We start from the raw sequence: 17,251 nt of genomic DNA on the forward strand, positions 1-17,251 counted from the left end.
GCACTAGGTACTATATTGTACAAAATGACGAGAAAGTTTTCACAGTAAAAAGTAACGACTTAAAAGAGTTTAAGCTCAAAAAGATATCTATTTGAAATGCAATCAATATAATTTCTTTACACAAAATCAAATATCTTAATTATGAACCAGAGGTTACTTTTGTTTCCACATTTAACTAAATGCTACAATGTAATGGTGGGCAACCACAACATTATATAGTAATAATATTTAATGAATTAATTATTAAATAAATTATCTATAACTTATATTTAAGTTATAGATAATTCATAAGTTATCTCTTATTTCGACCCAGAAATATTCACTTTGCTCACATTATAAATACTTACTTTGTGTTTAATTTATTTTGATTAATATACTATCAATCAGTGTTTCTATGTACGTTACCTATGTGAATAAATAATATATTATATTATAACCTGGAAATTTTTGGAAATACGGATAAATCTTATTCGAAACAGCAGTTAAAAAAAAAGAATAAAATGAAGTATTTTCTGAACCTCACACGTTCTATCCTTTTTTTTTTTTCATTTTTGTTGAGTTTTATTTTGTTGTGAAAATCACTTTTGCAATAACTACCTATTTGTCTGTGTTCTAGCTTCTTTTTCAATAAATTTCAGTCTCAATCATTGCATTTGGCTTTCATTGTGCTGGAGAGTTCATATAAGAACTTAGTCGGAATTTATGTCAGTAAGGATGAAAAGTAGATTTGCATTTATCTAGATAAAGTCCGTCTAGACAGTTTAAGCACATGCCTTTGTAAATATTGGGCGTGCGAACAATCGTATTTGAATATTTTTCAAATTATTTAAACAATAAAAGTGATTGTGAAACCATCGTTCGTAAGCAATTTAGATATTTCTAAGTCAATGTCCATTCAGTTGAACAATAAAAACTATTTTCAACTATTGTTCGTATGCAGTTTATATCTTTAACTTTTTTTTCTTTTCGAGCATATAATTAATACTTAATAGTAAATGATGCCGTCGATTGGAACGTTAATTTGGTTAAAACAAATTCTCACACTTGCCTAAAATGGGCTTTAATAAATTACAAACTCTACAAAGGATAAATGGGCGCTTTATTAACCGACTTCAAAAAAAGGAGGAGGTTATCAATTCGGCCGGTATGTTTTTTTTATGTATGTACACCGATTACTCCGAGGTTTCTGAATTGATTTACGTGATTCTTTTTTTGTTCGATGCGGGATGGTGTCGAATTGGTCCCATAAAAATTTTATTCGGATAGGCCCAGTAGTTTTTATTTTATGAGCATTTTTGTGTGTATTTGTAAATGTTGCAAGTGCAAGTTTGAAGTCGGTTGTTTTTAACGCAGTTATCACTTGTTTTATTAATAATTTTTTAGGATGGACAGACTGGCTATGCCAATTTATCGAGTGCTATAAGTTAAAACACTAATTTTAGCTACGATAATATATTAAATAATAGATAATGCATGCGTATACTACATAATATTGTTTCGCTTTTATCAAAGACAAACATGGTAAACTATTATATTGAACTTAGAAATCTACATTTTATTCTTAAGTGTCTTATTTATTTTTGTTTTTTTTCCGGGTCAACCCAGGCAGAAAAAGGTTAAGCGTGTCATAAAATAATTAACATTTTTCTTGTAAAATAATTATATTTTACATCATACCAACAAATAATTATTCCATGAGTCGTCATATATTAGATTATTAAAATGTAAATATATTGAGAAAACCGGTTTTTAATAAGCATGTGAATATTATGAAAGTAATGACTCCATTGCATCATGGTACTTTGCACATGTTTAATATTGAACTATGATTTCACTAATTGCTGCATCTGGCTTTGCTTAAATCTACATAAATAAATATGCACGTATGAGTAGCTTGATGAATTTATTTTTTATTTCAACCGTTGATATGTTTTATTGGGACAAGTATTTAAACAAATTTTGGATAACCGGTGATAAAGATTAATTTATTACTTTTTGCATTCATAAAATCCATTTATGATTACAAACCATGCAAACTCCCCATTGATAATTTACAAAAAAATGCACCTCACAGAAAATTTTATGAGCCTAACCAGAAAGTTATAAATGCCTTATACATATCTACTTGTTATATTAAAATCAAAATGTTTAAAATCAATGAAAACAAACGTACACTCCTCTTGTATAAAAAATATAGCTAGTGTATATATTTTAGCATAAGCATTTTATGTATAGAGGATGTTTATACATATAAACCTAATAAATATTAGATATAGAAGCCAATTAAAAAACTTAACCTGCGTTTATTCGTGTCGCCATACTATAATTAATTATTGTATGTTGAATAAATGAGTTCTATTCATATTGCATTTTTCTTAGGTCAACTTCCTCTTGCAATGCCTAGATTATGCTACTTACATTTCTAAGTCAATGTCCATTAATTAGAAAATAATAGCTACATCCGTAAAAAAACAACTGGTCATTCTTTTCTTTACATTTTCCTTATCTTTACAAAATTATCTGTACATTGATTTATTTAATTGTTTTAATTACAGTTATTATATTGTCATAAAATAATTATCTTTATGGTGCACCTGTCAATCTATATAAATAATTATATTTTATTATTTGTTTATTTTTGAGACAGTGTTAGTTTATGAAGATTCCTCTTCACCTTCTTTTATTATGCCCCGAACTATCAGGTTGAAAAACTGTAGTAGTAAAGTATAAACTGCCGGAAATCCATATTATCCAAAATATTATTTAGTGTTCTACGCTTCATTTATACAATCTACAGTAAACTATAAAATATATCAATCAATGCAAAATCAATGTTTTGACGAATATGCAAAACTGTAATATTTAAGTAGGTAGTTGTTTATACCAAATTAAAACAACTATGAATGTCCCACAGACTATGTCTGTGGTATGTCCTTATTGATTTGCTAAACGGGATGAATACGAGTAGGTTAATTTTTAGTAAATGGAACAGGTTTATAACGCAAGTACCTGCTATTGTTGCATCATTATTATAATGCCCTTAATATCAATCTATACAAATTACTATAGTTACGTGGACACCATTTTCATAACTTATAACATTATTTATGAATGTTTCCTTATGCCTTTTGTAACCGACTGTAAAGGACGACGTTGAAACAATTAAAAACTGGACTGTAGTAAATTGTCATCAACTATTTGTTTTGCTGCACGATAGCAGAAAAAGTTTAAAGTCAAGGATTTTCATCTTCTTCGGCATAACGGTATCTACCCATTGCTCCTTACATTTAAATGAATGAACGGCACGAATTGCTAACGACTACGACTTTTACGTTCTACAACTTTTCACAACCGTAGCAGTAAATTACTGCAAAGGGTTCGTTTACAGATTAAATATTATAGGAGCGATTCTAACTGGATATTGAGGGTTAAACGCATTTTGAACTGACAAAAGAATTAAGACAGGAATTAAAATGAGGATGCTTAATTTAATTGAAAATATTGTGATAGTTTTTTCAACTATGTAGAGTTTTCCTTCGTTTATTTTATGATGACAGAACAGTGGGTAGATATCCTTATATTCAACATTTTATGTGTCTAGAAGAACATTTCTTCGTATTGTTTTTACTCGGCATGCTTGCGAGCTTGTTGCGAGCGTTTGCCCTTTTATAATAATTTATGTAAATGTTACAGTCATATTATGTATTTTGTATTGTACCACATTCTTAGTATGGTATCCGAAATGCAACGTTTATTTGCGTAGTATTTTTCGTAGATAAAAATAAATTCCACATAGATAATGATATTATTATATAGATAGGTATATATACAATCACTTAATATAGCATTTAATTGGTTTCTATAATTTAAAAAATATTATGTTTTTTGTTAAGATAAATTTAATATTTTTACAGTTATACATATGCCAACTGCAAATAAGGACGTTTGATGGTGGTTTCCCATATTAGTTCAGGATCCATCGCCCATTTTTGCAAGTGATTACTATCAAGCTAATTTTCCGTGAGTAGCTTTATTTTAATGAGACGCCCAATAATTTCCTATACGAAACTCTCGATTGTGGTAGCTAACAGAGGTAACAAGGATACAATTTTTTGATTTGATGGTTCTCAAATATTTATTACTAAAACTGATTTGTGTGTGGTTACAAAGGTTTTACAGTATACGAGAATTACGTCCGCACAATAGAAGGAGAAAATTTATTCTAAATTCTTATGTTTAAAAAAAAACACGTGTAAAAAATATTTATAATTTATTCGAAATTAAAAATGAGTTAACAATATCATACGTATTAACTATTAATAGTCTTAACATACGCTTACAAATATTGTCTTAAATCAGTCCCCTTTCTTTTCAGCTCTTATAACGGTGGTTTTATACACAAACAAGAACCAAAACAAAGCGGATGACACGTAGAACATCTTTGAGAACATGCTGAGTCGTATTGATGGTACAAACGAAGTGATCACGATCAATGTGAGGCATCGAATGAGTTCCAGGAAGGGCGCCCTTGGAGACGCGTCCAGGATCATTCCGAATACCGTCAGAGAAGCGAGAATGTAAAGCACTAGGACGAGTACTACGAGTGGTGACATACTCTGTGAACAAATGGTTAATATTAATTAATCACGTTTATCAATTATACTAATATTATAAAGCTGAAAAGTTTGTTTGTTTGTTTGAACGCGCTTATCTCAGGAACTGGTGGTCGGATTTGAAAAATTATTTCGGTGTTAGGAAGCCCATTTATCGAGGAAGGCTATATAGGTAGGCTATATATCATCAGTCATCACACTAAGGCCAACAGGAACGGAACAATGCGGGTAAAACCGCTAGTTACAGATAAATATAGAGATAGAATTGGGAAGTAGTTTACGAACTTTATTAATTTTTGTCAGAGACTCTTATGAATGTAAAAGTTGTTTTTTCTTTGTAAAGGCTGTCATTTAATCACAAATGTTTTATTATGATACAAGTAACCGCATTAATAATGCAATCCGTAGGATACAAGTTTTTGTACATTTAGTCATACTTGGTGCCCAACTTTGTATAAGTTGGACACCATTCATTGCCAAAAAACTAATTCTACGACATGGCATAAATATTTAAAAACCATTTCAGAAGTTATTAAATGACTTAAAACTTCCCAGGAGTTAACGTTTTAGAGATTAAGCTTTCCACATTCATCCATCAAAGTTTGTGCCAAAGCTTCAAGAGTAATTTGGTGCATACTTTTAAAATATTTCACAAATTTTGTCGAAGAAATTTGTACCTACCTATTAGCGAAGCTTTTTGCTTTCACATTAGAATACCGCGAAATTATAAGTAAGTAAAACTAAATAGTTACAAATAAACTAAACTAAATAGTACAACTAAGTAAGTGGTAAGATAAATATCTTGAAAGTAAAATTTGCTGGTTAACATAGTAGGTATGAGAGAAAAAGATTAGCCATATATTTTTTTTTGTTGTGTTTTACACATGATATTATATTTGTGTCAAAGTTAAATTTAGTATATTGGTGTATGCGGTTTCAATATATTATTTCGAAGCATCCAAAGTTTAAAAAACATAACATAAACATCAACGGCCTTAAGCTAATTTTAATATTTCCGCTCAAACCGGATTAGTCAAATTAAACAAAATCCACGTTTTTTCCAGATATTTCTGATACATAATAATATTCTAGTACATTTTATGATTTAAAATCGGAATTAAAACTAGATTTCTAAAAGCCACGCTTTCTTTGTTACTTTTATTATGGGAATTGTGACTGCTCTTTAATAAATTATATTTTTTTTCCCTCGAGCCTGTATTTTCACTCTCGTTATTTGCTAGAAATATTTTCACATTACATTCAGTTTATCTACTTTATATGATGAGATCATTTGTATAGTTTTATGTTATTTAAAAATGTGCATGTACGGGTGTACTCTATTTTTAATTCGGTCGTTTAGTTATAGTTAAAATAAATTTTAATGAGAAAACCAAACATGCCAAAAACAAACTATTAATCACCTCACTCTAATTCATTTGTATTTTACACAAACAACAAATTGTGTGAGTAATACAATAATTATGTATTTCTTTTAAATCCCATCCGTAAACAAAAAACTGACCTCATACGAAAAATGACTAACTAACCTTTTATAATTAGAATATGATTATTTACCCTAGGATATTACAAAACAGATACCGACTAGTGATGTAATAATAGTTTTATTGGAACATATTTCACCCTAAAGAAACAAGAACCTAAAACCGTCATAAATAATTAAATACTTAACCTCTCAGAGAACATTCACGTTTACGCATTAAGAGGATTTAAATTAGTAACTACTGCTTTGATGTACCAGTACCTACTACATACTATTATATTATGTTGGTGTTGTAGACTGTTCGTTTAATCATTTATTTATAATACATATGTTGCTACAAAACGAGAGCTTTAGGTCATGTTGATATTTCGTTCTTATCTTGTATTTTCATCCTCTTATGTTGAATGTAAGAAGTAGCTTTGATTCTGGTTTTGAATATTTTAGTATGATGTGTTACACTCCGATTAAGATATTCGACAGGGGTAAAATTTGGGTCGATATTTTCTTCGTGTTTCGTTTGGTACAAACTTCTCAATTATCTTGTAGTCTTATAAGTAAAGTAAGATATTATAAACTCACCAAATGCATCAAAAATAGGCGGTAAAATCCATAAAGGACTAAAGTGTAGTGACTCAGCAGGTATACGATGCACCACTTAGGAAGAACAACGTCATATTTCACGGCAAGATGTATTTTGGGCTGCAAAAAATATAAGTTACATGCATTTAAATGTTATATTAAATTAATTATGTAATTAGATTATACATTGCCTATCATTAAAAGTATAATCAACAGTAATGTAAGACATGTACGGCTGTACGCTAATACAGTTCCGGTTTCTTTAACAATATAACTTTGTCAAATTTTATGAAGATTTTTAAGAGTTTGTTAAGAAACCGCTTTGATCTTCGTCTGATCTTCCTACCTTTCATGTAGAAGCACAATGTATTGCGTGGGTAATGGGTATACTTACGTCTTCAGGCAAATCCTGGAATTTAACATATTTCTCAGGTTTCCAACTTGGTCTATTAAATATAGCGTGTATCTTGTGATCCCATTTTGTGTAATCCTTATATTTCTGAACAACATATTTGTTGTAGTAAGTCTGAAAAGATTATATAAAATTAGAACATGTAAAGGAAATTGTACTTTGTACTCCTAAATATTATATTTATTTTAATAGACACATATATAAATAAATAATAGCACCTTTAACGAAAGTTTAATCTGATTATCTACGTATTTGCAATTTTTGTCAACGGGCGCTATCAAATTTTGCAAAATAAAAATAACGTTTTATTTACCTGCAAATGGAGAGGATTGAATGAAGGTTGTTGGAAAATAAGACCGTACACGATACGATCTGTGTCCTTCTCTGCTCTGAACGTGCCGAAGAGCTTATCCCAGATAATTAACACGCCTCCGTAATTGACGTCTATGCAATAGGGATTACTTCCTGAAAGCATGAATTATATTGAATTCCTTTGTTTTATAAGGGTCAATCGATGCATTAAAAACGATTAAAAAAACAATTGAACCATAAGTCAATGGTAGTGTTGTCCAAGTAAGAAATAATTAAATTCAGACTCATATAAGAAAAATAACATAACTATGGACTACAATTATATATTATTCAAGATTATTATTGCTAGAATATCTGAAGAGATAGCTTATTAAAAAACGTGCGGTTTTATTTTAAACGCATAACTTGTGTAAATTATAATTATACATGCAATTAAAAGTCCTGCTTCTTAATTGAGTTAAGATTTAGGTACTGAGTTAATCATGATTACACAACAAACTTCCAACTAACTTTTGACTCCACCTCTACAAGTTTTTCATCAAAGATACGGTGTTTTCATGCGTAAACCTATATACCTAATTTTTTGCTTCAAACTATAAAAAATATCATTCAAAATATGATTATGTAATAATTATAATAATTACATTGATAAATCTTAGCAATTAAGTTATATTATTAAAGAGACAACATATCTTATAAACTTTATAAATAAGCGTAATATTTTTAACCAACATGCTAAAAGATAGGGCACAAAATTGCGACCACATTTGCTAAATGGTTAGCGGCTACGATGCGGTAGCCAGATAAATGGCGAGATCATTCTTATTTTCTTCCTCATTTTAAAAATCCCTGAAGTAAAATTGAGTAAAGTATACCCATATTTGTCTCTACAAAAATATACGAAAAAATAGATATTTAACAAGACTTAGGGGAAATCATACAGGCTATAAATCTGTGCTCATAACAGATCAATCATAATTACATTTATTTAGGACTGTACCTAATGGGACTCACAGGGACGTTTAACACAATTTTCTTGCATCTTACACAATTTTGAAAGGTAATCCTCACAATAATATTACAATACGAAAGTGTGTTTGTTTATCTCTCTTTACAACAATCGGAGCGATTTTGTGTCTGGAGATATTAGGTTAGATTTTAGAGAGCAGATAAATAGACTACTTTTTGCAGTGGTGATACGACTCATTCCCATTGGAATTTGAGAATTTCCTTTCCGCGGACGAAGTTAATTTCATAATAAACATTGTCTTCTTACCATGGTGGATTCTGTGGTGGCTGGGAGTATTCATGAAGTATTCTAGAGGTCCAAGCTTGTTCACTATTTCAGTATGAATCCAGAACATGTATAGATAACTGAATTGATGGTGAACCATGAACTGCGCTGGTGGGATGGCCAGAGCAAGAGGGAGGTAGAATGCCTGAAAACAATTTTAACGAAATTATTAGTTTTGTCCATAACTTGTATATTTTTACTAGCTGTGCCCCGCGCTTTTACCCACATTGCTATTAATCTTAGCTTGATACTCCATCCTCCTGGATAAATGGGCTATCTATCACTGAAATAATTTTTAAAATCGGGCCCGTAGTTGCTGCGATTAGCGGGGCAAACAAACAAACTCTTCAGATTTATAATATTTGTATAATATATTAAATGTAGAATTACCAAAAGTAGCTGGTATACGAAATATGAATTATAAATTACTACATTACTCGAATAACATTTAAAATGTATAATAATAACGTTTAAAAGGTTGTAATATTTTATGTTCGTAAAGAAACTCTAACCGGTTGCGTGGTTAAATTGTCTGTGTAAATATTCCAAACGTTTGTTTTAGATTCATTGGGTTATTATTATTTATACTTCACATATTATCATACTTCATACTTCGGAAACATAATATTGTAAGTAAATAAAGAATGATTATAAGCAGCTGACTATAATATACGTGCATTCCGGTAAAATTATTAACCTTTAATATGCTTTGTAGTCGAGCAATTAGAAACCAATTGAGTTGATTGGTGCTATTAAATCTTTATCTAATAATGTTATCCGTAAAAATGTTAATTAGTGATTGATAGGTAGGTAATAATACCTCATCCCATCTACTGTTATAATGATATAAGAAGCACGGATTTCTCTCATATTACTCTAATTTATAATTGACCATAATTCAAAGTCAGATCAGTTTTAAATACCATCATCATACTTTTAATTTCAGCTTATTCTGATAGATCAGGATATAGCAAATTCAAGGTAAAGTTAGCGATAATATTTGGATAATCAATACAAATTAATAACTTAATATTGCTAGCTCATATGTATAGTAAAAGCGTTATTATTTCTCTATTTCGTGAATATTAATATAATTATTATGTTAATACAAAACTTCATTTAAAACTCATCCAACCGGTAAGGAATTTTCTACATTGAACTATCAGTATAATGCCAGTTTGTAGATGCTATAATACTTTTAATGTTTATTTTAAAAAACGTTTACAGGTTACTCGAAAAAGATGAAATTTCGTTGTAGGCTACAAAAGATTGATCTCGTCCTTAATCATAATGTATAAATAGGTGATATGATATGCTTTAATAAGTAGGTATTGGTTAAAAGCAAAAGCAAATGACTCTACTTTAATTCTACAATCAAATAGTTAAAATACTGTTAATCATAATTGCCAACTGAATATTAGCCCTCTTTAAAAGGTCAGATAGCCAGATAAATAAAAAAAAGCTAGTAGAAGTATAAATTTAAATTTATAAAGAATAGAAAAAGTATCATATATAATAGTCTAGTAGGAGTATCTTAGACACCTTTTTACGAAAAATTCGAGACAGCGAGATTGATAAAAGATTAGGTAAAAGTAGAGTGTAAATATTTCTGATTGAAAGTTGATGACATAAAGAGGTTTACTTTATTTAAATGTCGGATATTTTCATGTTTCATGTTTTATTCCAGCGACACAAATTGTAATGGAGTTATTTTAACAGTACCTGCGTTACTATCTTATTGAATTTCGTAAAACCTGTATTAAACTCATAATGTAATATTACCCTCGGGTTGACCATATCTAATTATATTATTTATTACAAGGCATGTATGGAGAATACAATCCTTCTTATTAGTATTCCCTTATTAGCATTCCCAATATCATTCCATATACAGCTCTATTTCCTGTATAAACAGTAACTGATTTTTCATCCGACTTTACCAAGTTAACGAGACCGGATAATTAAGTCTCTTCTGCAATTATTGATTGAAACGTGCATGCATTGCAGATGTACGTCATCGCGTGCCGTTTATTGCGTGATTATATCGATACACGGGCTAAAGAGCGTTGAACGACCATTAGTAGGGTTACAACACAATTAAACAGTACAGTAATTAATATATATAGAACACTATTTCTTTTAATATAATATATTAATTTGCGGTGACAGTGGTGGCTCAGTGCAGGATCGGACTTCAAATCGACCCTTTCAATCAGGCGAGGGTGCATGAAAAAAGTTTTCAATTCATCTGCGCATGTTATATCATCACCACTGCTTTAATTCTGAAGGAGGAGGAAATCGTCATGTTACTCGAGAACGGCTCGAGAGGATATTTTTTTAACGTTTTTGGCAAGACACAAGGAAAGTTCTAATGGAGAGAAAACACAAAAAAGGGGCAATAGAGCCACATAGAACAGAACTACGTCTACCAGGGCAGCCAGTTTAAAATAAAGTAGACCAAGTTTATGTATTCTCTTTTAAATAGACATGAATTCGTAAAATGACAATGACGTGAGTCACATTGACAGCTGGTATATTTTGTGTTGAGGCGGGTCATAGATTGTCTTATCTATTGTATTATTTTATGATAATATTAGGTTTCCGCCCGCGGCTTCGCCCGCGCAGTCAAAGAAAAACCCGCATAGTTCCCGTTCCCGTGGGATTTACGGGATTGCGTCATTTTCCCGGGATAAAAAGTAGCCTATGTCCTTTCTCGGGTATCAAAATATCTCCATACCAAATTTCATTAAAATTCGTTCAGTAGTTTAGGCGTGATTGAGTAACAGACAGACAGACAGAGTTACTTTCGCATTTATAATATTAATAGTATGGATTAGCTAGATAAATATCATTATCAATTCAATTCCATGTGAGTCATTAAGAATAACATCTGCACGATAGATCGCCAGTGATTATTTAATTTTGAATCCTATATAAACATATAAATTATAGTGTATATTATTTGTTCTATAAAATCAACAAAAGTATCAACAACGTTTCCACAAAACAGTCTTAGCAAAGTGTATTTAGGTTAATCTATTGTAAGGGATATACAAATTTCAATCAGGTCATTTAGTTATTAAAATGAATTTAAATTAATCATTTAGAGGATAAATAGATTTTATTATATTTTCTTTTGTCCTATGCCTTTTTTCTGCATACCAATGTAATTTTTAGTAAGCTTGGTTTTGCCCCGGTCGTCTGGAAGCGATCACTTCTAAGTGATAAGGCCGCCTAATAAACTATACTGTATTTTGCTTTTTATACATTAATAATAAGTTATCCATCTATAGTTTTATTAAAGAGTAACATATAAATAAATAAATTTTACATAAAGCGGTTACCCTAAGTTATAATGATAGTAAATGAGCCGATGTAAATACATAATCGAAGCTGATTAAATTTGTAAGAATTAATGATGTTACATTATAGCTAATTAAGGAGTTTTTGAATAAACGTACATTTAGTATTTAAATTAAATTGCTAGTTTTTATAAAGCATTTAATAATGTTACATTATGTGTTTATTTTCTCTTTATAAAAATGTTTTGAAGGTAGAATTAATATTTAAGAAGCTTGATGCCATATAATAGTGAAAAAATTAATAAATTAAATATAATTTAAAATCTTAAGATTTAAAGCGCAAGGGCAAATCCTCAGTAACTTTTATCCCAATTAAAAAAAAACCTTTGTGAGCAGAAGAAATTCACAATAATAATAATAAACGGATTAAGTATATAAGATAAGTTTTGCACCTCGTAACATATTGTGTAAAACTAGTTAGCAAAAGCGAAATATCCCATTAAGAGAACATTAGCTGTCCAGAGTGTGAAGGACGTCGAAACTAACAGAAAAATTATTGAATAGTTGGGGACAGAAAGTTGTTTACGAACAAAGTAATATGAGCACAGTAATCATTTTATTTCCTTCATTCGACAGCTAAATGATAAAGCTACTTAATACTTATATTTCTATAAACTTATAGCAAAATCGTGTTCCTGAAAATGACCGGTGCGTTTGTCAATTTGTACGGTTTTAATATTAATAATAATTTTGTAAAGACCTCTATGCAGCTATATACAGAATAAGCAAATTTCAACAAAGACATCTAAATACATGTTTTTTACGAATTACGAGTTACTTTATAATTTATATTTCATCTAAAAAAGATATATACCGTTCCAATAGTTTGAGCTGAAAATCCAAGCACAGAACAGTTCAATAATACACCAAAGAATTCGTGGATGGCGAATTGAACTTAAATTGTATTTGCAATCGGTGGACCGAAGAGTTCTTCCGTTTCCAATGTATTATTTACGATATATCTTTTTATATGGTACTGTTAAATATTTATGATATTTATACGTAACATAGAATAATATACAAACTTGATTAGTAGTAAGTACATAATATCCCAAATTAATTAGACCTTAACGTAAACACATAACGTCATTGTAAGCCTATTCTATAAATAAATGGTTCTGTTCTAAAAAAATAAATGTCTATTCTTCTATTAAAAAAACTTATAATGAAAACTCACAAATCCACACCATCCTTGCACAAATGATTGCCTGATACCGACTCCCATGTTGAAATCTTCTGACGTGTGATGAACCTGATGTTGAGCCCAGAGAACGTGACTCTCTGCAAAATTAACATTTTTAAGTTTATGGCAAACAACAGTATAGAATATTAGCCAATAATAATATTATAATCTAATCTAATGTATCTTTGGAAAGTGAAGTAATTTTTAAGGCAGACAAATCTGTATAAAATGAAATGGATTATACATATTTTATATTATGACTAACGTGTAGCAAGAATAGCAAGTGTGCATCCTGAAAAAGATATCTTATCTTTTATCTAAATATTTACATCTTTTTGGAAAATTCAAATGTGTATTACTCAATGTGAATACCTTATACTTTAGTTATTTTTATAATGATTTATTAATAATTGAGAATAACACAACTAATTTTAAATGTTTTAAATAGAAAACCGACCAAAGAACTATCATGAAAAGTGAAAAGTCTCTTTCATGTGTCTTTAGATAGTTATGTTTCTTATATGGGATTGAAACCATTGACATTACAAAGCCATTACTGAAAATATTTTAATAGAGGTTTCAATACAAATGTATTCGTTTTGGGTCGACAGCAATTTTAAATCGGTGGCAATATTCTAAATAAACATCTGAATTTTGATTTAAAAAGCCTATTCATATGTATTCCAAATACTAAACATTTTTCTATGTATTCGGAATTGAACATTTTTCGCCGTACTGGATATTTCATAATATTTTAATAAAAACTGAGTTTTTTTTTAAATTTGCAATCATGATCTTCTGCGAAAATATGGCTTTGTAAAATTGTTTCGTTTTTCTTTGATAACACAGGATTTTATTCGAATATTCTATCTATAGATGTTTGAAACATACTGTATGAGAAAGACGTATGCAAAATATATTTCATAGAGCTATATACTGCACGGTATGATATCTTCAGGCTATTGCACCCTTTAAAGCTAACATAATTGAGAATCCATCCAAGAACCATAAGCTTTTACCACTATGTCAAAGGGATTACGACGAATAATAACTTTAAAACCCTATTATTAACAATGATTTAAACTAACCATGACAAGCTCTGTGCATCCAATAGTAGCAGAAGTCCATCCCCAGAGCTGCTAGAACCCAAGTGGTAGTGGAATCCCATGGCAAATCCACCATTTTCCAGTTATTATATATCCAGTTGTATGCATAGAATTCTGCGCCACGCCATATCAATCTAGAACAAGATTATTAAGAAATCTTAACACCTTCATACAGCCGTTATACAGTTTATTACTATTTTCTTGAAAGTTTTTCCAATATTCTAGCGTTGAAACTACAATAAAAAAATGTTAGAATCTAAATTTTAGATAGATTTATATTCGTGCCTGCTCAATAAAAATATGCTGTATATAAGAATTATATATTATGAGAGATGTTTTTTTTTTTCAAAAAACAGTAGGTAGTGTATAACTAGTGTCAACTAAAATGAATTAGTTCTGTGTTAAAATTCGTACGTTTAATAATTTCCGATTTAAAATTCAATCGTGTCTGTAATTATAATAATATAATATGATAGGTATTTCTATATTAGCATTAGCTACTATTAAGTATTCTGTGTCTATATTATGCTTGCTGTATTGACTCTATAGTCAGTAATTATTTTTATAACATAACACGATAAAATAAATGCAATAATATGTTAATGACTTTATTAATTGTTTCATTTCATTATTTATAATATTTTCTACCCAAGTGCATGTGATAATGATTGCTCTATGATTACAATATTGCACAATAGTTGGTAACTATAGTAATTATCTACTTTATACTTAATAGTTTTACTATTGCCTTGGTTACGAGAAAATCGAGTAAATACTGTATAATTATATTTATGCATTTTTCAGAGTAAAAAAGAGCGTGTGTGCGCAGCACACATGTCATAAATGAAGTGATAGATATCCATTTTGACCAAAATCGTCACCTTATTCCATGACGTGACGGTATTGCCGAGACGTGGCCGAGACCTTGAAATTTTACCCTCACATTCACATTCACATTCAAAGCCTTTATACATTTTATATATTATGTAATATTAAATATAGTTCATAAATTAAATATGGAGGAGGAGGTGAAAAACTGATACAGAAATCGATGTATTGACTGAATATAGCTTATTTAGAAGACTTCATGGATTAAAAAAAAATTTCAAAGGGGAAGACGGGATAATTTATTATAAAAAAATATAAAATTAATAATAATAATATGTTGATTGACTTACCTGCCGCCTTCAAGAAACAGTCCATTTGAAATGCTTGTTATGCCGTCATTTAGTCTTATGCCTCGTTTACCCTTAAGCTTCAGAATGATATGTTCCAGTATCATAAAGGTAAAGAAGTAGGGCCATGACTGAAAAAATAATATTTATGATTCATAAGATCAATTCCTTATCAATTCTAAGAAGTTTTTTTTTACGTAGATATATCGTTAAAATTGAAAGTTCCTGATTGACATTTAGAAAATCTGTGACATTAGAAGTTAGTTTATATTTCTTAAAGTTTCTCTTTGAAATTAAAATACTAGAAAGAATGACAAAATTAACTTAAAAATATCCTCAAGTTATATTTTTGGGCATAATATAAAAATATTTTGTATATAAAAAAATATTTCAACTTAGTATTTTTAACTCGTAATAAATTCATAAACACATTAAAGGGTTCCATATCCATATTCCATACATTAAAAGGCTACAATATGGATACTGGATAGATTTGCAAATATTGCGAATTCCGGTAATTATCCGTATCGACATTAATTTATACTAATAGTCATAATTATATGAAGCAACAAGTTGCTTTTAATTATTAAAAATAAGCAAACAATTATGTATTTTTATAATCATTCTATCAATCAACACACATTATGCGGTTTAAATTATTATATAATTCTTGTAGTAGGTACAAACCATAATCTAAAAATACTTTAATACTATTTTATAATTATAGTTTAAATAAAGGCCTCTTGTGTCATATTTCAGTTGTATTCTTAAATAACTATAATAGTATAAAAGTTATTTTGATAATAAAAGTTATGCAAACACAATATAACCTAGAGGCTCTGTTTGTTATCCTCAGCGTTAAGAATTATATGTATAGTATTTTATAAACATTACAATAAATAAAACAAATAACTAAGGTACTTGTTTCTATCGAAAAATTAGATATAAATCTAAAATATATAAATATGTATAAGATTTTATATTACGGCCAATAGATAAAAAGTTAAATAGTGTAACGAATAAGGTTAATAAACATGTAATATACATATGTAATATAAAAATACACATGTATAAAATACAATATCACACTTCGCATAGATAAACTATATATTTTTCTACCTGCACATAAAAATTGGGCACTTCCTCGATCCTTTCAAACTGCGTCTTCTTGGGGTCTATCACATAAAACATCCGGCCGAAGCCTTCGATAAAGTCACTCGTCGACGATATAACCGAACCATTGTTATGGTTCATTTTGAATGTCGAATTTTTATGGGATTTTAGAATATTTTATTCTATTTATATAAAGGCACAATTGCTAAAGCAATTAGGCAGATTGATTTGTACGCGACTTGTATATTTCTTATGATTGTGCAACTGTGGCCAGCATTACAGTGGCGGGGCGAACCACGCACTGAAAAATTACACGCATATACGATATTAGAAACGCGAATTGGTACTGACGATTCGCCTTTTTTAGCGTATTATTTAGCTGTTGACATTGCATGTCCTACCGACGGTGCTCGGACGAGGAAATTAGGCTAAGTGCTGTTTACCGTTAGTTAAGTTTTTGCAACGAACGCGTATGATTTTTTTAGCCAACGAATTCAGCCAATATTGGAGCTGATAAGCTAGGTTAAAAACATGGTATTCTCATTGTAACAAAAAGTAATGATACATGTGATGCTACACATCAAACAATATGATGTCTGTT

General features: G+C 29.7%; 1 protein-coding gene across 1 annotated transcript; it reads right to left on the bottom strand.

The window, feature by feature from the left end:
• Positions 1 to 4,253: 4,253 nt before the first annotated feature.
• Positions 4,254 to 16,992, bottom strand: LOC149485311 (alkylglycerol monooxygenase-like). Its single transcript, XM_089700052.1, has 9 exons — positions 16,657 to 16,992; positions 15,541 to 15,668; positions 14,345 to 14,496; positions 13,251 to 13,354; positions 8,694 to 8,856; positions 7,419 to 7,570; positions 7,088 to 7,219; positions 6,694 to 6,813; positions 4,254 to 4,616 (listed from the first exon to the last, which is right to left on the bottom strand). Exons 1-9 carry the CDS (start codon positions 16,789 to 16,791, stop codon positions 4,356 to 4,358), a joined length of 1,347 nt encoding a protein of 448 aa, XP_089556178.1. The 5' UTR covers positions 16,792 to 16,992; the 3' UTR covers positions 4,254 to 4,355.
• Between the last annotated feature and the right edge of the window lie 259 nt (positions 16,993 to 17,251).

This window comes from Colias philodice, chromosome 10 (assembly GCF_061535455.1).
Source record: "Colias philodice isolate Cphi_HAF_F1 chromosome 10, ilColPhil1 Martin Lab GWU primary, whole genome shotgun sequence".
Taxonomy (NCBI): Eukaryota; Metazoa; Arthropoda; class Insecta; order Lepidoptera; family Pieridae; genus Colias; species Colias philodice.